Below are 24234 nucleotides of genomic sequence, written 5' to 3' on the forward strand. Positions count from 1 at the left end.
CAATATTGACGTAAGTTTAAAGACGAGTCTTTTCAATGATGCATGTCTCAAGAGGGGTTTCCTTTTTTTCTACTCTTAATTGTTTCCACCTGGTGCGAATCATTGATAATATCGATTTCACAGAAAAGTATATCATGTAAAGTTGATATATATTTTTCTGTGAAGTTGATAATCTGCTATCAAATGTACATGTACAATAAGTATCTCTTTGTATGTTTATCATCTCCAGTTGTAGAATTGTTCACTTGATATAACATGTATATGATTAAATGCATTTAAATAAACACGGCTGAGGAAAGTCGGTAATAAGCGGTAATTTTAAAAAGGGTTGTAATTGTTTAAGAGAGACATATAGTGAAGTGCGTCCTGTAGAGCCTTTCACCAGAGTACAACCGACAGAATGGACGTACTTCAGGTATAAATATTCATTTCTCCTTTATTAAAAACAATGTAATATCGCATATTCATCGATATCATATAATATTTTGCATAGCTTTTTTAAATAAATTATTTATTCCTCAAACGTCTGTGTGCGCATTACCATCACCAAAAGCTTCAAACCCAATGAATCCAGAGAATCCTTGGTGATTCTGTAAAAGAAAACATTTCTAGATGAGGTAACTACTGATTCCTGTAAGAGAAGAATTGAAAATAGCAGAACTATTTGCATTATTCTTACTATTTCGTTATCTTGCACTTCGTCGTTGTGAAAATCAGGACTATTAATACCGAAGTCTGCCACTGTCCCGTTCTCCCGTTCAGAGGGTGTTCGAAGAAGTCTGACTTCCGATGACCCTCGGTCTTTTAAGGTATAAACGTGCTTTCAAAGAGAGAAGCAAATAATTATAGTATTCTTCCATAATATTTGTAAGATTTATGATTCTAAGACATAGTTTAATGTTATATTTATTGTACGAAAGGTATGGAGATAACGAACAGTATTCAATCTCAAAGTCCATAAAACAATACAAAATAGGAGCAGAGCAAACATTAGAGGTGGGATCAGGTGCCATGGAGGAGTGAGCATTGTCTTTTATTCTGTATGTAAATTATATCATATTAGGAGGTTTATTACCTTTGGAACGAGTTGCAGTCGTTTGAGTGTCACCTCGAAGGCACCAAATAAAACAGCTAAGACAAGACCACCGATCAAAATGTAGAAAACACCAGCGACGTTACTGAGCGATAAGGATCTCTTCCCAGATGTCTCCTGTAGTTATGCAATTAAAAAATATAACTCATAATGAAATATTTGAAAGAAAGTTTTTTTAAGTATTATCTTTTGACTTTAGAAAATCTTTCTTGATGTCTACAGTAGTATTCCAACCTGAGAACAGAGAAAATTATTAAACAATTTAAAGTTTTATAAAAAATATGTATTTTAATGTTTGCAATTAGATGGTGAAGAATGCAAAAATGACCTTATATTTACTCCCTTAGTGTATGTGCATAATATGCAAAAAATCCTTTTTTAAACTGTACATAATAATTTGAAATTTGATGTACATTGGACATTTCTCTTGTGCACATCTTTTAACACATATTTAAATGAAAGTTTTAAGTATTGACAAAGTATAGCCCTATATTTCCTAAAACTTTTCTTTTTTCACATTAGTATGCCTACATGACTCTGATCTGGTTATCTCTAGCATACTGAGACTTTAACTTTGCCTGGTTATCCCCAGTAAACTTTTTATTTGCCTACATAACCTTGACCTAGAAACTAGTATTCTGACCACAGGGTGACTTGTCTTTATGATAACTGGTTATCCTGGTCAGTCAGCACCTTTTAAGTTGCCTATATGATCCTGACCTGATTATTCTAGGAATTATGTGACTTTTCTTTATATCCCTCACCTGGTTATCCTGAGCACATTGTGATTTGTCATTCCACCATCGTCTCTTTAACCTGTGTAGAGTACCTTCCTCCTTCAACTCAAGTACAGCCAGATTAAGCACATCCCTGAAAATATGAAGGGTAAGGATATACAACATTTGTTTTCAAAAGCAAATCTGATCGCTGAAAAAGTTAGGTACCTTAAAGGTGAATTGAGGGGAGTTGCAATCCCAAAACCTTTGGAGTTGAGGTTCCTGCCAACTTTCATTGTGTCACAAGGCTCACGACTGTTGGCATATTCATTAGAAGTGGATTCCAATAGAAAGGCGTATTTTCCTTTAGAATCTCGCACTCTTTTTATACCTTCACTCACTGTTTTAACATTATACTGGTCATTATATTTCATAAACTGTCCCATTTTTCGGAATGTTGGTACCTTTGACATCTACAATGTACAAGAATCAAACTTATGATCTATTTTGATGTAAACCCTTAACAATAATTAGTAAATATGCAACAGAATATGGCAACTAGCCAAAAAGTACATTTGTTCCATACTCATGTTGTTGATATTTTAGATAAAGCATCATATTTTAAGTCAACTTTCACTTAATATGAAAAAGGTAGAAAAAAGAGTAGCCAATATATATCACCAGGTCGAATGAAAACCTTGTGATATTTGTTAATATAAATATTACTTATATAATTTAAGAATTAAAAGTGTAAGAGGGGTGCTAGATATGTATGAAGATCTATTATGTGCTTAATTTTAACGCATAATATTACTTATATAATTTAAGAATTAAAAGTGTAAGAGGGGCGCTAGATATGTATGAAGATCTATTATGTGTTTAATTTTAACGAATAATATTACTTATATAATTTAAGAATTAAAAGTATAAGAGGGGTGCTAGATATGTATGAAGATCTATTATGTGCTTAATTTTAACGCATAATATTACTTATATAATTTAAGAATTAAAAATGAAAGAGGGGTGCTAGATAAGTATGAAGATCTATTATGTGCTTAATTTTAACGCATAATATTACTTATATAATTTAAGAATTAAAAGTGTAAGAGGGGCGCTAGATATGTATGAAGATCTATTATGAGCTTAATTTTAACGCAAAATATTACTTATATAATTTAAGAATTAAAAGTGTAAGAGGGGCGCTAGATATGTATGAAGATCTATTATCTGTTTAATTTTAACGCATAGTATCACATATATAATTTAAGTATTAAAAGTGTAAGAGGGGTGCTAGATATGTATGAAGATCTATTATCTGTTTAATTTTAACGCATAATATTACTTACATGATTTAAGAATTACAAGTGTAAGAGGGGTGCTAGATATGTATGAAGATCTATTATCTGTTTAATTTTAACGCATGCTATAAGTCTGAACAAAACTTTGGACACAGTCTGAATGTTTTAGTATTTCCTTGAACAATTTTTACCCATAATTATTGAAAAACACCGAGAAATGAGGACAAAGATACCATGGCGACGTGTTGAAAGTAACAGAATGAAATTAGAGAGGAAATTAAATTCCTTGAATGATAATAAGGATGCTACATTTTTGCCATAGGGTAAGTAGGCTGGTTACATGTTCAACATTTTTATGAATATAACACTAAGTATTTAAACCAATATCACATTTCAAAATGTCAAACACATATGTGGATTTACCTCGAAGAATTCGCGCGAGGATCCAGACCTCACTGTTCCGTATTTGATGTCTGTCTGAGCCGCTAAATCGTCTGCTGATGCTATTGGAGTGACCAAACGTTCAATGGTAAGAAAGGCCGCTAAATTAGCAGTGTACGTGGAAATGATAATCAAGACAAAGAACCACCATACTGTTCCTATAACCCGACCTGATAGAGATCTGAAATGACAGAAGGTTTTTTTCTGATTCCACCTCCAACATGCATGATGAAGGTTTATTTCAAAGTGAAAATGCATACCTGTCATAAAGAATTAGATACGAATTATTCTCAAAATGATGACCATCCTCACACATATCAAATCTTATGTTTGACTTCAAACTTTTTGGGGGTTTTGTTGCATCATGTTTATTTGGTTTTACTTGGTAATACTTTATGAATAAAAAACAGATGTGTAAAACCTTGTATTTTTGGTTCAACTTACCGTGGACAAGAGTCGCTTCCCTGAAGCATCAATGCCCCAGCAGAAAACCAAAAGGTGTTGACAAGAGAAAATTCATTTTCGTATTTCAATACAGTTCCTTGAATTAATTTTCTCCATTCAAAAGGACTAGCTCTGCACACAAAGAAAAGTCCTACACTCACAGCAATGTAAGCCAGCAGGATAAACATCCAGATTTGAATTGAGAACGGTTTCATAAAAGAGAACACTCCTGGTTTTTCTATTTCTGGTTTCTTTATCATTATACTGATGCCGACCTCCATGAATGGTTTGGTGAAGTCCACCACGTTCTCCCGTTTGAGTGTTATGGTCAACGGAGCCACCGCCATATCGGCTGTCTACAAGGGAGACAACTCTTAGGTTTTATAATCTTTTTTATTATATTTTTTTATTCATTTAGATTCTTAATTTAAAGAATAGGATAATGTCGAACAGTACTATAAATGATCAATTACTAATTAAGCTTATCTAATATAGAATCTCTTTTTTAAAAAATACTTTTCAGTGCTAAGCTTCAATTTTTTTTCAAAAGGGATTGTGTTTCTTATTATGAAGAAGATTAAAATTTTGTTAAGCAAGGTAAGCTGAAAGGAACTGTAAAAAGGAACCTAAAACGTTTTTCATTACATAATACAGTTAAGACACCAGACAGATTTTTTTTTTCAGTGAAGAATTGAATCACTCAAAATTGGACAGGAAAGATTCTGCATTGAGCCACAGTTGGAGTGTAATTTTTTTTTTATTGAAAGTAATACAGTAGGAGGAATACGAAGTATAAAGAAGGAAGAGGAGGATGCATTGCAATATAAAAGTATTTTACATGCATAAACATTTCTTTCTGAGAAAATATACAAGGCTACAAATCATAACTATCACAATAAATATCATTTAAATTTGGAAACTGGGTAACAGTATGTATGTTCAAATCATTAACCATGGTTACTGGGTGGCCAGACATATTTATTCAAAGATATGTTATTTCAAAAAGTGGATTTTAAAATATTTTATGCTTGTTTCCTAATGCCTGTGATTGAGAAGGTCTTTTGAATTCTTGTATCAATGACGAAGTGTTTATAAGCTTAATTATCCGTAATATATGGTCTAATTATTGACATGACATCAATATACCATCATTATTTCTTATTTTTAAGATAAACTTTATACCCCATCAAGTAACTCTCCTATGATGCCATTCCACTCCCCAGTCTTTGTATCTTGGCGACCATACTGATTATCATGAACAAGCTGAAGTCTGTATTTTAAATCCAGTCGCTCTGCTATCTTCTTTGTTAAGTCAACTATAAATCCTGAAAAAAAATTCGGAATAAGATTTTTTTTTTTTTTTTGAAAACTTTATTTTTTCTTTAAAATCAATTTCATAATATCCATAAGCAGTCTCAATGATCTGCATGATAATTTGTGGCTAATCTTTAATTAACAAATATTTATTGAATTTGGGTGAAATCATCGGAAGCCCACGGCCAATCTCGCATAAGGGTGTGCAAGATTGGCCGTAGGTTTCTGACGATGAATTATCTGCATTTTCATAGCAGAAAATCTAAGTAGGTAATAAATCAAACATCCTTCGAGGAAGGAAGATTATGTAATCTAAGGAATATATATACATGTATATATTTTTCGAATATATGGTGTCCATGAAGATATGGAGATAATGAACGGTATTCAATATCAAAGTCCATAAAACAATACAAACAAGCTAATTCAGAGAATTCGTGTCCCCCGCTTAGGGAAAAAGTCGGCTCCCCCTGACTGAATTTGTAGAATTATTAAATGTATACATGCATACTGAAGGAAATAAAATACATGTATGTCAATATGCATATAAAGATTTGATTGCTTATTCTTTATTATGTGTATAGAAGATTTTTTGATATGGAATATTTATCACACTGTAATGATGATTTTATAACCTCATAAATTTTTCATTTCACATGCTGAATACTATCATTTAGTTAAAAAAAAAGTATTTAAAAAAAAAAAAAAAAAAAAAAGAAAGGTTCGACCAAGATTCGATCCCGGGACTTCTCACATTTGAAGCAAGAGACATAACCACTAGACCACGGGGTCGCTTTACGCGGAGTGAAGTATATGCAGAACTGAAGTCACATACATGCATATATTCATGTTTTCATGTTCGGTATTCTCAAAATTTTACACAATCCATGGTGTTTGATTTATTTAGCCTTTATTAAACAGTTATAATAGATGTAATAAGAACATAAAGTCCGCCGAGAACCTGTTTTATACGCAATAACTCTCCTCATGCCCCTGCGCTAAAAATAGCGACATGTAATACTGTAAATACTAATAAAACAAGCTAATTCAGAGAATTCGTGTCCCCCGCTTAGGGAAAAAGTCGGCTCCCCCTGACTGAATTTGTAGAATTATTAAATGTATACATGTATACTGAAGGAAATAGAATACATGTATGTCAATATGCATATAAAGATTTGATTGCTTATTCTTTGTTATGTGTATAGAAGATTTTTTTATATGGAATATTTATCACACTGTAATGATGATTTTATAACCTCATAAATTTTTCATTTCACATGCTGAATACTATCATTTAGTAAAAAAAAAAAAAAGTATTTAAAAAAAAAAAAAAAAAAAAAAAAAAGGAGAGGTTCGACCGAGATTCAATCCCGGGATCTCTCACATTTGAAGCGAGAGACATAACCACTAGACCACGGAGTCGCTTTACACGGAGTGAAGTATATGCAGAACTGAAGTCACATACATGTATATATTCATGTTTTAATGTTCGGTATTCTCAAAATTTTACACAATCCAGGGTGTTTGATTTATTTAGCCTTTATTAAACAGTTCTAATAGATGTAATAAGAACATAAAGTCCGCCGAGAACCTGTTTTATACGCAATAACTCTCCTCATGCCCCTGAGCTAAAAATAGCGACATGTAATACTATAAATACTAATAAAACAAACGGGGCGGGGCACTTTGAGAGGGGCTAGAGACATCCTAGGGAGTTTTGGTATAAAATTACATTGCATAAGCTCAAAATCTTCTTGAAATATCGCCCGGAAATGATAGTGTTACACACAGACAGAATGTATAAATTTACGACCTTGAACTTTGACCTTTTGACCTCAAAATCAATAGGGGTCTTCTTTAGGCCACAGGGAGTTGTTATGTAAAATTTCATTGCAATAGCTCAAATGGTTCTAGAGATATCGTGTGGAAACGAAAGTGTTTTAACAGACAGAATTTGCTTATTTATGACCTTGACCTTTGATCTTTTGACCTCAAAATCAATAGGGGTCTTCTTTAGTCCATAGGGAGTTGCTATGCTAAATTTCATTGCAAAAGCTCAAAGGGTTCTCGAGATATCGTGTGGAAACGAAAGCGTTACAGACAGACAGAAAGACGGACGGACGGACGGACGGACGGACAAACCCAAATTAATATCCCCCACTTTTCAAGCGGGGGACAACAAACGGGGCGGGGCACTTTGAGAGGGGCGAGAGACGTCCTAGGGAGTTTTGGTATAAAATTACATTGCATAAGCTCAAAATCTTCTTGAAATATCGCCCGGAAATGATAGTGTTACACACAGACAGAATGTATAAATTTACGACCTTGAACTTTGACCTTTTGACCTCAAAATCAATAGGGGTCTTCTTTAGGCCACAGGGAGTTGTTATGTAAAATTTCATTGCGATAGCTCAAATGGTTCTAGAGATATCGTGTGGAAACGAAAGTGTTTTAACAGACAGAATTTGCTTATTTATGACCTTGACCTTTGACCTTTTGACCTCAAAATCAATAGGGGTCTTCTTTATTCCATAGGGAGTTGCTATGCTAACTTTCATTGCAAAAGCTCAAAGGGTTCTCGAGATATCGTGTGGAAACGAAAGCGTTACAGACAGACAGAAAGACGGACGGACGGACGGACGGACGGACAAACCCAAATTAATATCCCCCACTTTTCAAGCGGGGGACAAAAATAGGAGCAGAGCAAACACAGACCTCCGAAACATCAGAGGTGGGATCAGGTGCCATGAAGGAGTGAGCATCCCCTGATGACCGGTCACACCCGCCGTGTGCTCCTTGTCATGATTGGGAAATGACGGAAAAATCCGTCGTCAATTCAGTGTATAAATAATGGACTAACAATTAGTATGAAAAACATCAGTCAGCATTTGACTCAATGATAAATTGTATTTGCTGACAAGGTCATTGTAACGGTCATAGAACTTACGAAATGATGATTTTAAACGAGACTGCTGATATTCTTGTTTCATCAACTTGTTGTCCCCCGCTTGAAAAGTGGGGGATATTAATTTGGGTTTGTCCGTCCGTCCGTCCGTCCGTCTGTCCGTCCGTCCGTCCGTCTTTCTGTCTGTCTGTAACGCTTTCGTTTCCACACGATATCTCGAGAACCCTCTGAGCTTTTGCAATGAAATTTAGCATAGCAACTCCCTATGGACTAAAGAAGACCCCTATTGATTTTGAGGTCAAAAGGTCAAAGGTCAAGGTCATAAATAAGCAAATTCTGTCTGTTAAAACACTTTCGTTTCCACACGATATCTCGAGAACCATTTGAGCTATTGCAATGAAATTTTACATAACAACTCTCTGTGGCCTAAAGAAGACCCCTATTGATTTTGAGGTCAAAAGGTCAAAGTTCAAGGTCGTAAATTTATACATTCTGTCTGTGTGTAACACTTTCATTTCCGGGCGATATTTCAAGAAGATTTTGAGCTTATGCAATGCAATTTTATACCAAAACTCCCTAGGACGTCTCTCGCCCCTCTCAAAGTGCCCCGCCCCGTTTGTTTTATTAGTATTTGTTTATAGTATTACATGTCGCTATTTTTAGCGCAGGGGCATGAGGAGAGTTATTGCGTATAAAACAGGTTCTCGGCGGACTTTATGTTCTTATTACATCTATTAGAACTGTTTAATAAAGGCTAAATAAATCAAACACCATGGATTGTGTAAAATTTTGAGAATACCGAACATGAAAACATGAATATATACATGTATGTGACTTCGATTCTGCATATACTTCACTCCATGTAAAGCGACTCCGTGGTGTAGTGGTTATGTCTCTCGCTTCCAATGTGAGAGGTCCTGGGATCGAATCTCGATCGTACCGTTCTTTTTTTTTTCTTTTTTTTTTTTAAATACTTTTTTTTTTACTAAATGATAGTATTCAGCATGTGAAATGAAAAATTTATGAGGTTATAAAATCATCATTACAGTGTGATAAATATTCCATATGAAAAAATCTTCTATACACATAATAAAGAATAAGCAATCAAATCTTTATATGCATATTGACATACATGTATTTTATTTCCTTCAGTATACATGTATACATTTAATAATTCTACAAATTCGGTCAGGGGGAGCCGACTTTTTCCCTAAGCGGGGGACACGAATTCTCTGAATTAGCTTGTTTGTCAATAATTTACCTCGTTTTAGAAAATGGCCATAGGTAGAGCATGCTCTTGCGTATTGAATCCATAAAAATCATCAGGAAAGAGGGGACGTCATTTAAGCATTGCAAAATAAGAGTACTTGAAATATGTATTATATAAAACATACTTCATGACAAATTAAAGACCAGGCTTTGTGACAAATACTCCCTACTTGAAAAGGAATGTCTATCTCGTTGTTATTCAAATACTAAAATCAGTCTGATTCTACGCACAAGTACTCTGAAGTTGATATTTAAAAGATGATGAAATTCCACATTTATTTACATTAATTATTTGTCTTTGAAGATTAGGTCTTCCAACAATTTGTTGGATTTCAGAGGGGTGCTAATTCTGTTCCTTTGCTAGCCGACTTGTTTTCTATGAAGTATAATTTATTTTTTTAAATTACATGAGGAGAAAAAAAGCTTGCTGTAGCCTTCAACTCAACATTTAGATAATTATATCCAAATAAATCTAAATATCCAAATGAACTCGGTCGGGAATGCTCATTCCTGTTTGGCACCTGTTCCCACCGTGTTTTTGTTCCCACCGATTGGTTTTGTTTACTGGATTTATAAGATTGATCACTCTTCGTTGTCTTCATATTTGACAATAAATTATAAAATATACTCAGTATTTTACCTTGTTTCAAGATAAGTTTTTTTTTCAAAATAGCCTCAAATTTAAACATTCAATGTTGCCATAATCATATACTAGTACTCTTTCTGTATTTCCATTTATAATGAACACGTTTTGCACTGCAAAGTTAACATCAATATACTAACAATGATTTTCAATTCCAACAGGATTTTTCTTAAAATTAGGAAAATGTTAATACCGGTAATACTTCTGTTACTTTGTTAACCCCTCATTATTGTGTGACCGCTATCAAGTTTACAAGAAATATTTTTGTATTTAAGCAGCGTTACCGACATTGAAGACTATTCTTCTTACCTTCAAACCGATCATTGTAGTTTGGATCCGAGGAATTCCCTCGAAGATCCGCATCTTTCTTGTACTGGAGAAATGGTGCAACCTAAGTAAGTAATGTAAACGTGATTTATACATACAGTAACTTGTCAATCTCTGGCGATGCTGAAGATGAAAACTGGGTACTGACTACCTACCATAATGGTGGTTATTCTTATAATTCCGTCACGTCTTGTCATGTTCCTTTGGAAGGGATTATTCTCGTCTGCTCCAACAAGTCTGAAGCGACCTTGGCTCCATTTTCCGATCTTAACGAATTTTACAAGATACAAGATTTTTTAGTGTGATTTGGAAGGAGCAAATGAGATTTACAAACATGAAACAACAGGAGAAGGCGGATCAAAACGATATTATTTCAAATGAAAAATTATATTGTAGAAATTTAAAAAGAAATTGGAGACGATCATTGTGAAATCATAAGAGATGTATAATCCACACAGAATCAAATCTACTAAAATCATTTTCGTTTACAATTTAACAATTGACTTCTTTGACAAATAATTTCTAGGGAATTTAACTTTGATATTGAATACTGTTCTTTATCTCCATATCCTTCATTTATCGATTTTTATTTTAAAACTATCATTTCACTGAAATATTACACAAAATGACGCGTATCATGCTTGAAACAGTTAACGTGTTTGCAATTTTCATGTCGATTGTGTAATTCTCATCATAATTATGTGTGTTTATCTGGTTGATTTTTCAAAAAATGTTATCTCACTTAATAATCTGAATCATGACAGCTTAATCACACAATGATGACGATGGAATACAGTTTCAATTACATAAAAAAAATAGATGATGAATTGTGTTGAATTTATTTGTTATGTCAATAAGAAATATGGCAATATCAATAACCGCATAACGGTTTTATGTAAAGAGCTGTTACATAATTTTCGAACTTTTGTACTTAAAAATATACATATGTTCCAGTGAAATGTTTTCACACACTGTGTTATAAGACCGCTCACCCTGACAGGGGGTTGATTGAGGCCCACCCTGGAGACGTGGATCTCGTAGTTCTTCCTGTAACCATGCTCATCAAAGGCCACTGGACCGGTCAGCCCGGAAAACTCGGCCTGTAGATATGTGTTCTATTAGATACATGTATGTATAAAATCGGGAAAATATTATGCTTTACAGTAATTGTCGAATAAAAACGGAATAAATTATCAAATTCATTTCAAATTCTCACTTGATTCATGGGAAGAGGTATATTTGTTAAAATAATTATTATTTATCAAATTGATGGCAAATACAAAATGTTTCAAAAGAAATAATTCTTAGCAACAATACTAAAAAAATTTTGACTATCTGAGTGTTAAAAATTGAATTTCGTTTTTTTTTTTAAATGTTGTTTTAAAAAAAAATTAAAGGAGTTAATATTTTGTCAAATCTTCAAAAAGCATCCTTAATAATAAAACTATTCGACAAATAAGCAGGTTATGCAATTTTTCCTCAACAAGACTGCTTCTTGTAATACATTAAAGAAAGCAAAGCTTTATATTGAAAAAAGTCTTTGTTTACCGATTTAAGTTCTTTTAAGATGGTTTCGCCATGCTGCCAAGGAATAAAGCCATGTTCTTTGTTGAAGCACTGAATACCTTTGAGAATAACATCGCCATAAAAATTGTACATTTCAGTTCTTCGAAAGTTCGCTTGAAAAACCTGCTGGTTTTGAACCATCATTCTCATAAAGGTTGTTGTGATGAGTTCCATTGCATCAACTGCAAGAGCTGCCTCTGACTACAAATTATTAGGAAACCGTATTTATCATAGAAATATGTCTCATTTCGTGACAAAAATGACATTGCTGAAAAATCGCATTAATAATGAAAATATCAGTTTCGCAAATTTTAAACCAAATTTTTAAATCCTTGTTAAAAAAAAAAAAAAAAAAAAAAAAAAAAAAAAAAAAAAAAAGCGCGAATTTTTTTGGAATTCATTCCAAAGAAGTTAATACAAATATTACTAAAATATAGTATAGTATATGATAAAACAGGTACAAGCAATATTGTATTATGTTGAATTGTTTCAGAATTGGATATGTACAACAAATTGAAACAGCAACCACAAAGACAGAGATAAATCTCTGAAAAAGGAAGAGGAATACTCAATCAATGGCGGCGGGCACATCTGGCATTTGTCTTGATCAAGTAAACAGAATGACCCGTAGACTATTCGGAATGGATTAATTTTGAAATTTAATTCTGTCAACTTTTCAAATACACGTAATTTTGCACTTGCGTATAATGTTATCGTATCAATCATAAACTCTGAAAAGTATATTTAAACGAGATTGTTGATACTTTTGTACATGTAACATCAAATTGTTTGTCAGCAGCCTCCTTAAATATTGTTCATACTCAGAATATGCTCTGGCATATCGAATAAACTAAAGTCATAAACACTTTTTGCAGGTGGAAATAGTATTTATGATTTCAAGAATAAGGGAAAATCACAACAGAAGAAAGGAAGCCATTACGTTTATCATAAGTTGTAAATTTGTCATCATTATCTTTCTTTAAATATAGTACAGATATACTCGTAGAAACAGATGTATCGGGCTCTGGCCTATTCACGTGATAGTATTTTAAAAATAACTAAGAAAAGTTGATGATGAAAAAACTGAAGTGATCGTTTGTAACACAATTCTTTTGTACATAGGTTGTCCTTATCGAAGACAGTAAAACTTCCAAATGTGGAACAGTTGTGACTGACTCTGCTGTATCCTGTATTTCAAGTTAACTTTTTTTATATTGAGTCGATATGAATGTAAGTTAATATTGTTGATTGATAAATCTAAATCTCGAATTGAAGTTTAAGGTCACAGCAAGTAATTTTCTTCTCCTTATGTAGATTTTTTTAAAAATAAATTTTGTTTCATTCGAACATTGGAAAAGTCAGTTAAAGGAACTCAAATAGTTCAACCATTGGAATTCCAATAGTTTGTTAGAAGACCTGGTTTCCAAAGTCTACATAATTGTTTCTAATAGAGGGACTTCGGCTTCAAAGTAGTTATAATGTTGATGAACAGTCACAAGATATGAAAATTTCTAGTTTGGAATTTATCGTCAGGACTAAATGTATAAATCAAAAAATTGAAAAATAATGTACTTATCTCGGAGTGCTCATTACTTAAGTCTTGTACATGTACAAGCAATCAAAAAAAAGAAACACAGAAAGTAATCTTTTAGGAAAATATCGATTATGGTCAAAATCTTGTAGATGAAAGGTGCCTACAGATGTATCAAATTTGAGAAATAAATTCCTTTAATGGTGCTTTATAACTTTAGTTTGGTCAAATAAGGTGTTTCGGGTCATATTTTGTAGGTAAACAAGACGAAAACCCCATTTTAAACTGTCATTTCTAACGAAAAATTTAAGAACAACCAGTCAGGAATTTGGGAGTTTTTTCCACACCAGACAAAGAAAATGTATCCAGATTGCCTACAGTCCTTCAGAATACGGTATTGTTTGTGGTCTTAGTCTCTTCTTTTAAATACTCTCAAATTTAATATAGGTATCGAGACTACTTCTCGTTTGATTTCAAATTGAATGCCATGAAAATACCCTATTTTCTATATAATTCTGCTAAAGCTGTAAAGTACGGGAAAAGAAAATTGAAATTTATTATGAGAAGAAACACGCACCAAAAAATAGTCTAAAGTCAAAAATATCTTGATTAAAAGTTTATATAATTTAAGTTTTTGTGCCTGAATATACCATGAGAGGTTGTCCTGCTGCCGGATAAATGATTTGATTGGCTGTCCTCCACTTCCGCAAGAAAGCTTTCACCTTCGCTTCCTCTGGATTTACTAAATCAAACCCCGTCACATTCACTCCGCCGTGTACAAAATGTTCAAAATTAAGCTTAGAGAAATCCTTAAAGAAGAAAGAAAAGTAAAGATTAACAAATGCAATAATTTTTATATATTGTTAAAGAAAATAAAATTGCCATAAACGGAATAATATTTCATACATACCATCGTGGCAAATAAAAAGAAATAGCCCTCTTTATTCATTCCTACTTCTGCTAGCTAAAGGAAAAGTGAAAAGACAGCTATTTGATTATTTGATAAAAATTCAAGATCATGAAATCATAAAATCTCTGTTTTGGTCATGTAAATTGCAAAAAATTTCTTCGTATAATTAGGTGTTGTAATTTAACATGATTTCATATTCAATATGTATGTTCAAATTTGATCAAAACCGTGTTATGTAACATTTAAAACTTATCATTAATAATTAGGAAACAATAAGTTTTTTTTTTAAAAATTCTTGTCATGTTCAAAAAAACAGAGAAACTAAAAATCAAAAAACCATACAGAATTCAAACACAAATCTAAAACTCAAAATAACACAAAATCCTTTGATATTTTTTGCTTCAAGTGCGATTCACATACAAATTGTATTATGATTCGTTAATCATAAAAATGTATATAAACAGAAATCAGTAATTGCATACAAACCAGGCAAAGTCATCCCAATATTAACATGATTTTATCCATGAAACTAACTTCATTTCATAACTAATTTTAGTCCTGATTCAGAACTTCAGGTAATCAAAACTCATAGTTTACAAGACAGCATGCAACAAAAAACAGAAGAGGAATCAATATTTTTGTACTTTGTAGGTTAGTGGTGGTGATGACAATACCGCAAAAACTTGGTTTTAGAAAGTGAAATAAAGAACATAATTATCAGCAAAATATACCATACCATAATTATATCTACAGAGGATACAAGGTCCCTATATCAGTGGTAAAATACTGAGACTTAAAAGAAAACAATAAAATAAAATTACATATAGGTACAAAAAATGTATTTTCATAGGGTAAAAACATTTACTTAACTATATATGAGAAACCTGGAAAATATAAGGGAGATGAAGTTCTTGCTCTGACCGGCTGTCTGTTTGTCTTCGAAAACTTTCATCGTGGCCATAAATTTTGAACGGTTTGTGCTAAGCAATTCATTTTGATATGTTTATTATTTCTTTAGATGGCAAAATTTTGATATCATGACTTTGACAAAGGCGTTTGAGAGACTGTTAAAACTTTAAATGTAAAACGAACAGATAAATTGAAAAAAATCTACAATCAATTAAAAAAATTTAAAAAAAAAAAAAATAATGATAAAAATAATAGTAATAAAAAAAAATAATAAAAAATAAAACGCGGACCCATGGAAATTCTAGAGCCATACAGTATCGATATTTCAAGAACACATCCTGTTACCATCTAGATTCGGGTGGATATATGTTTAAGGCCCGTATGAACCCTTGGACACTGGGTTAATACTTATATCGTTATATAAACTCGTAACTATAGGGATTTTTTTATGAATGTCCCCTCGCAATGTTTATGCCAATAATTATGTTAGATAAATTTTTCCTTATCAAGGAATTCTGGCTTGGTAGTGCCCCCAACTGTAAAAAATTTGGTTATACCCCTACCAAACTGAAATTATTTCTAGGCACAGCATATGATTGTTTTTTTGTTTTTATAATATCTTTACAGCTATTTCATATGCATAATACTCTCTACAACTTTTTATTTCAATTAAAATAACATTTAACTATGACAGAGAGTTAGCAATACAAATAAGAACAAAGCTTAAAAACATTTATAAAAAATTAATTCAACTATTTAAATTAAAATATTAATGAGAGTTTGTAACTTCATTTTATTTAATATGTACCCAATCTCTGGTGTTAATAATAAACTCGACGATAATATCAAAACTTCTCTTTCATATTTTTGGTTTCTGGAGAAAGTTATTGTATTCAAACGCTATCAATCATTAGAAATAAATCACTAAGGCTTCTGAGAAAAGGGTGGCATCTCTGAGTATAAGGATATTACCTGTTTCATGATTAATTCATAGGCTTCTTGGGAAGACAAATCGAATATGATGTTCCGGATGTCAGCATCGCCATACCTAAACGTGATTGAATCTATAAATCTGAGTTGTTCGTGCGCTTGGTTCACGTCATATAGACGTATTGCCAACATTGTCTCCTTATTTGACATGTCTTCATAAAAGGCACTCATAACTTCATTGAATCGTTGTAATCCTGGAACAAAAATTCAAATCAAATAAATGTTTTCTGTAGTATTTTTTTGAAAACTTATAAACTCATAAATATTGCAATTCATAGGTTCAATTTGAAATACAAATTACCTGATTTAATATGTTATGCTTACAATAAAAGCATTCGATGGCATTCGATGAGAAAATTCATTTTTGAATTTGTTACGAGCTACACATGTACAACATGCATACAAAATTGAAAGTGGATATTATACTTCAAATAAAATAGTGCATGAGTATCAAACTGGCGCAGAAATATGTGAGCAAAGATTTATTTCTAACCATATCTTGCACAGAGGAATAATCTATATAATTATTTTAAATAAACGGACTGAAAAACTGAGATCTCTGTGTGAAGTCCTAGTTTATTAGATAATTTAGGGAGAATATTGTGTTCCGTGCATAACGATGTAAAATACAGATATGACAACTGGCGTATTTGTCAGAAATCTAATTGATAGAAATATGACTAAACCGAGGCAAGAGAGGCTAGAAACCTCATACATTCCGAGAGCCGTTCCTGTAATTTGATTTCAATGTATTTTTTGCTGCGTTACACTTCGAAGCGTGGCAATTGTTCGAACGGTAGACTAGTCTTAAATTACATCTTGTAATTTGCATCCCCTACTATTTGACAAATGATATAGAAGTACTGTTGAAAGGCGAGATTTTATTTTCGACTACTGCTTGTACAAGAGTGATAATGATTTAGAAATATTTTATCTCTGTGTTTGTAATCACTATGTTTCCCCGACATGACGAATTGCCGACAGCGATGTGAGAACTATTTAAATCAATGAGGTGAGAAGTATAGGCAGTATGGAAACATTTAGCATTTTGTTATCAAACATATCCTAAATCCACTGTACAGGACTTTTAAAAGAGCCAAATAAATAAACAGTAAATAGTAAATAAATATGTAGAAGAATTTAAAATATAAACATCTAAAAATATATATATATATATATATATATATATATATATATATATATATATATATATATATATATATATATATATATATACTCACCTTCTGTGGAATCGTACAAGTATATCATATTCCTCCATCTATAATGACGAATCATGTCGACAATCGCCATGGTGAAAGGGGGTTTCATATGAATCTGGAAATTCTTCTCAGGGATTGACGACTTTTGTTAAACAAGGACAGACATAGGGAACGTGGAATTGTCTGGTAAAGGACTCTATAGTCTCCGCAGACTTTGTGTCCTTCGAACCAAAAAACAGAAATACACCGGTTGCCATCTGATCACAGACTGCAAAAACGATATGTAAAGATTATATTATACATGGTAGATGGTAATCATTTTTTGAATTGAAAAAAAAAATGTACATGTATATCATTATTTTCAATATTTGTCAACAATTTCCATTTTGTGTAAGTTTCATGTCTCACTGTTTAAAATGCAGAAAGTTTTAGTTGTAACAGTTGTTCTCTTTCTCTCTCTCACGCTCTCTCTCTCTCTCCCAGATTGACGTGTATTTGTGAAAAAAAAAACATTACAGTAATCTTACAAAAAACCGGGTGTTTAATCTTCGCTCTTTTAAATTTTAATGAAACCTGAAGCACTTCTCATCTGTATTCTGTATTGAGGTTTATGAACAGTTTTGTTTAAGTACAAATCTTTTCTCCTAATGGTCTTTGATGCTATATAGGGATTTCCTTGGGGTCTTGGTGTAGCGATTGAACAAGTCCCATCAGATTTTTCAGTTAGAGACATAATCTTTTTTAAAAGACGTATATTGGTTTCATCCAGCGTTTTAATTTCTTTTCTGCCAGTTTTCACATAAAATTATCGGAGGATGCAGAATTTAAGATATGCTCTGTAACAAATTACAAAGAGAATTCTTTATAATCGGTGAAATCTGTACTTAGGGACATTTATTTTCTTATAAGCTGTATGTTATTGAATTAATTGTGGAAATAGCGTTAAAGTATTAATTTCTCCCAGAGCATCAAAGTATAGAAATAGAAAAGCGCGGAACTTCGAACTCAGTTCTATTTGCCCATTTCTTAACATGCCTAGAAATAAACTTCAGACAGTGAAGAGTTAAGGCATGTAAAAATCCCGATTTTGTACATGCTAAGAATATGCACGCAAACGCGATTACTTTGTATAAAAACACATTCTCGGTGCAAAGAAAAGGAGATCTGTCTTTTGTAAATGCCGCTATCCTGTTTGACTGGCAGTGTTTAACTTGATCACGCAAACCTTCTGTGACAAATGCTTTTGTACACGAAAGTGTTTGGCAACTTTTAAAATGTATCTGCAAAACGGGGTATAAATGATAAAGAGATATGTCACTCTACTTGTCATATTCATTTGAATTATTCTAAAAAATGAATTGCATGTTTTCCAAAAACAGGTCCAACTGAAAATTACTGGGGTAGAATAAATGATTGCATACATGGTTAAAATGGTATATACCATTTATCATATCTACACACTGAATTGACGACGGATTTTCCTGTTATTTCAGAACCATGACAAGAGACACACGGCGGGTGTGACCGGTTGGCAGGAGAAGCTCACTCCTCCATAGCAACTGATCCCACTTCTGATGTTTTGGAGCTCCGTGTTTGCTCTACTCCTGTTTTGTATTGTTTAATGGATTTTTGGGCTAGAATACTTTTCGATATCTCCAAATATTTCATCACATTAAATTTTCCTTTTAAAACAAGCATCAATGCTTCTATGTTTAAAAAGGCATAAAAATATCTTTTATTCTTAATGTAATTTTAATATGTAATATGTAAGAATATATACATAGTGGGTTCCAGTAAATGCTCAACCAAGCCTCTTTCCTTACTCCTCACTAAGATATTAAAAGTAGTGAAGGAGAAACTTCAAGAGTACTGTGCAACAATATATTCAAAAAGTGGTGTAAATTAGATGATGATACTTAAAAGTTCTTTTGGACAATTTGAAATCAAAAGATTTTACCAAAATCGACAGCTTAAAAACCTAAGACCTTTCAACTTTAGAAACAAGCATTCCCCACGATAAATTTGAAATCCAGGGTTTTTGATATCGTTAACAGCTGCTTTTTCAATAAAAATGGAACTCATAAATTTACTTACCTTGTCATTGGTCATTTTCAAAATTATTTTGTTTAAAACATTCTGATTGTACATACAAGTACTCTGAAGATGACATAAAAAATGCTTGAGTTTCTGATTGATAATATCTATGTTGTTTTTCGAGACCAGGTCTTCCAACAGTTGATTGGATTTCCATGGGTACCTATTGCACCACATTATTAGCAGACCTATTTTTTTTGTTTTCATATGAAGCAGAACTTATCCACAATCTTATGCGTGAAAAGAAGAACATACTTCCTAAGGCCTTCAATTTCAGATATATCGACGATGCATTGTCAATTAACAATGGTTATTTTTCCATTCTTATGCCCGTACGATATATCCCTGGGAGCTTGAGATAAAAAATACCACAGAGTCTGACACTTCTGTTTCATATTTGGATATTTTACTGGAAAAGCACGTTAATGGTAATCTTACAACCAAACTCTATGAGAAATGTGATCACCTTAACACTACAACAGTTAACTTCCCTGACTTATACGCAGTAATATAACTTTATCACCTGCATAAGGAGTTTATATATCTCAGTTGATTCGATACGCAAGAGCACGCTCTACATATGAACAATTTCTAAAACGAGGTAAATTATTGACAAACAAGTTGATGAAACAATAGTATCAGCATTCTCATTTAAAGTCGCATTTTGTTAGTTCTATGTCGATTAAATGACTTTGTCATCAAATACAATTTATCATGGAATCAAATGCTGACTGGCGTTTTTCATACAAATTTTAGTCCATTATTTATAGACTGAATTGGGGACGGATTTTCCCGTTATTTCCCGACCATGACAAGAAGCAGACGGCAGGCGTGACCGGTCAGCAGGGGAAATCCACTCCTCCATTTCACCTGATCCCACCTCTGATGTTTTGGAGGTCCGTGTTTGCTCCTCTCCTATTTTGTATTCTTTTATGGTCTTTTGATCTTGAATACTGTTCGTTATTTCCATATGTTTCATGTTATAAGCAACTGAACAACACTATTTATCAAATTCGATTCATTAGCTGCAAATCAAGTTCAAGATTATGTTTCTTAACTACTGCTCTCCTTTTGATGCAATCTTCCACTCGCACTCCTTATGAAAGATATGGAGAACCCGAACAATATTCAAGCTCAAGCTTGAAGAGTCCATTAAACAATACAAATCTTTGCAACAAATATTTATGATTTATTAGCCCTGGTTATCTGTATAAAATGTTTATTCCATAATTTATGGAATAAATATTCCTCACTCAATCCCCGAAAAGTTTCTCACAATATCATAATTAAAACACTCCTCATCATAACACTTACGCGAATCAGCTAAAGAACAACTGTTTCTGGTATTGGTGATGTTTTCCAACAGCTGCAATTTAAATTTGAAATCTTTGGCGTTGAAATTGGCAAATTCAAATTTAAATGCTGAACGTGGTTGTTGATCTGCATATCCATAGATAGTACCTAGACATCGAATAAAGTAATAAAAGAAAAAAGACACCTAGTGCCGACAAAAACCATGCAAAAAGCATTCATAATTCACATAATTATATTCTTTCTGTTTTATTGTTGTTAGTCCTTGTCTTTATCTACAACACCTTTCGAAGCTGTCACAGACTAAAATGATTTTTTTAATGAAGAAAAATACATATAAGCATACCTACGGGAAGTTTCAGTTTCACAGATGGTTCCTCTCGCTGCTCTCTTTTGGCACGAAACAATTCAGGTCCCCATGCACAACCTATGTAAACACAGAGTATCAGCTTTATAAATCTTAAATGCACAGAAGCAAATAGGAATAAGTTAACTTCAAAATTCCCTTATTTCTTCTTACAAGTTTAAAAATTCACTCAAATTATTTTAAGTAATAATCAAATTTTAAAAAAATAATAATATTGTTCTGATGTGTTTCAGTATTCGTTTTTCGATTATATTAACCATCGTAATATTCTGATGTGTAATTTTTTTCAATCATTATATCAACTATCGTCCAAAATCAAACTTCACTCATGGCTATCACGGTAAATCTTATCAAAGATAACTACATTTAAGTACCGAGTATATGCAATTTTAGCGGTGAAATCCTAAACATTTTTTGTAGAATGTCTTTAAATCACCCGTGAATATTGACTGCTGGGGAAGACAAACTTTTTGTTCTTCAGAAAATCAGCAATTCCTTTGAGAGTTTCCCTTTCATCTTTCCCAACATGCCCAGTAATCTTACATTACATCTCTAACGAACAGGCAGTTGTGTTCCTAACATTAAATTAAGGACATGTGGCTCTCACTGATAGACAAGGCAAGAATTCCATCCTTCTAAATAACTGTTCCATATGTAGGTTTGCTTATTGTCACTTAATATTAACTAAATAGTAACTTTCGAGGCGACTGAACTCATCCAAGTGGATATGAACAGAATTCAGGTTATGACAAGGAATTTGGTTATTTTAGCATGTTTTACATATTAAGGAAAATTGCCATTCAGTTTTATCTTACATATTGAAACAATATAAAAGAATTTTCTGAAGACTAGCAATGCCATGTCTTCATGTAACAAAATATGTTTTATCGAGGTAGAAAGGGCAATTCTATATATTATTTCTATATAATAGTACACTAGATAGAGTGGTTTTTTCCATTCTGTTTGCAAAAAAGGTCAAAGGAACATTTCCATTTACTGGAAACCCGTGAAAATGTTTTGTGTCTTTATCAAAATATGACACAAAGCAAATGTGTTTATTTGCCAATTTTCATGAGTCTAAAAATCATGTCATCTTTTTGGACTTTTACTAGGTTTCTTCACTGGTTTCTTCACTGTTTTGTTCACATGGGTAGAAGTTGAGGAACTAATGTACGTTTTAAAGAGGACAAACCTACGTGTACATAAGTAAAGAGTTCTCCTTGTCTTTGTCATGTAGATAAGTAACAGAGAGACACGGCAGAAAATTTACTGATCTGTTAAGATAATTTGGCTAATAAGCATCAATCATCTCAGATCAATGCAGGTGTCTGATCCATGGGCTTCTTGCCATGTTGGTAAATTCAGGCCAAATTTAGCTCGTAAAATAAGAGCAATTCTCTGTGGTTATGTTTTTCTTGCATGTCCAGAAGGAGTTAAATTTAGTTGAATAGGTGATGAGCAGATAGCATGCTCTTTACTTATTCATTTAAATTTAATATGTGATGAGATTTTAAGTCAAAATAATCAGCACATCTGTTTGGATACATTTTTTAGAATAGATAATTGTAATCTAATTTGACATAGAAACGACTTAATGGAATATCTAAAAGGTAAGTTAAGTAATGCCCTCATTAGGTATACTCATAAAAAGTGTTTCTGCATATTTTAAGAATAAAACCATTATTTGATCTAAGAGTTGCTTGCTTAAGTTATTGATAAATACCAGTCATTTTCTTACTTAGAACAGAATAGTACTATTGAGACCATTCATTGCCTGACTAAAGCCACTAGGAACAAGCTTTGTTGCCTAAGTGTTGTTGTAATAGGTCTTTGACACTCATTGGATAATACACATTGATGTTAAAGTACCGTTATCCCAAATATTTCTTATTTGCATTTCCTCCGGAAAGAAGTATAGATTTTCCTCAGCCAAATATGTTTATTCAAAAGAAAACCGTACAGATCATATAATGGCGAATATTACTAGTGTTCTGTTCGCTGTTTTATGTCCTACTCCTCAAAAACCGAGATCCAATATCTGAGTATCAGGAAGGCACAGATGTGTACGGTGAATGGGATATGAAATAACGTGTTGAATTAAGCGTTAATTGTCCGCAATAACAAAATTTCCCACAGAAATGGAAATATGCAATTAAAAATATCAACGGTCTGAATAAGTTGGTAATTATAGTACATAATTCCACTACCTTTTCAATCGCATGATAATTATTACAAATTCTTTCTTTGAACAAGCTTTTTAAGAAACCTTATTTTTTAATATGCAATATCTAAAATATATACTTTTTGAGAAAAAAAAACCCAACAGAACCGTAAATTTAGAAATTGTTTGTAAATATTACAAAGAGTTGAACAAATTAGGAGTAAGGAATGAAATACGATAAAAAGAAATTATACTCACCTTTCTGGTGACTGTTTGATGATGATTTGATGATGACAAGCGATGATAAGACAATGACCGTAACAACAGTTGTACATTGTTCTCTCATCATTGTCAGCTAATGTACTAATGATCTCCCATCCACACAGTATGTAAGTTAAAAGAATGTTTCACCAACACGTGGTGAGCGGAGTACATACGTCTATTGATCCAGAGGTTTATTCCAATAAATTCGGAGTTTTGTTTCTGAATCTCTATTCACAAGTGAACTTAAACGTCAAATCGACACCCCCAGTGACTTCGGTAATGATTTAATTTTGCGCTATTTCCATCGTACCAGCGTATGGAAATCTTTCTATCTTATAGGGTTATATTATTTGAGAATTTCCTTCAATTATTTCCTATTGATTAAAAATCCTTTCGTCTCTGTTATTATGGAGATTTTGAATACTTTCAATCTTTTTGCAGCATTTCTCAGGGGGACTATT

The 24234-nt window shown here is 32.6% G+C and overlaps 1 protein-coding gene across 1 annotated transcript; it reads right to left on the bottom strand.

Moving 5' to 3' along the window:
• Positions 1-395: 395 nt before the first annotated feature.
• Positions 396-23954, bottom strand: LOC134277431 (glutamate receptor 2-like). The gene is given in 20 exon segments (XM_062759767.1): positions 396-590; positions 680-820; positions 1076-1210; positions 1858-1963; positions 2038-2282; positions 3531-3729; positions 3993-4348; positions 5175-5317; positions 10433-10514; positions 10606-10716; positions 11443-11550; positions 11999-12217; positions 14198-14356; positions 14458-14511; positions 16339-16550; positions 17598-17709; positions 17711-17844; positions 20985-21131; positions 21328-21408; positions 23768-23954. Coding segments are annotated over 20 exon segments (2907 nt in total). The 5' UTR covers positions 23859-23954; the 3' UTR covers positions 396-518.
• Positions 23955-24234: the final 280 nt, after the last annotated feature.

This window comes from Saccostrea cucullata, unplaced genomic scaffold (genome assembly GCF_032062105.1).
Source record: "Saccostrea cucullata isolate Sc308-1 unplaced genomic scaffold, CSIRO_AGI_Scuc_v1 ctg98, whole genome shotgun sequence".
In the NCBI taxonomy this organism is placed as follows: Eukaryota; Metazoa; Mollusca; class Bivalvia; order Ostreida; family Ostreidae; genus Saccostrea; species Saccostrea cuccullata.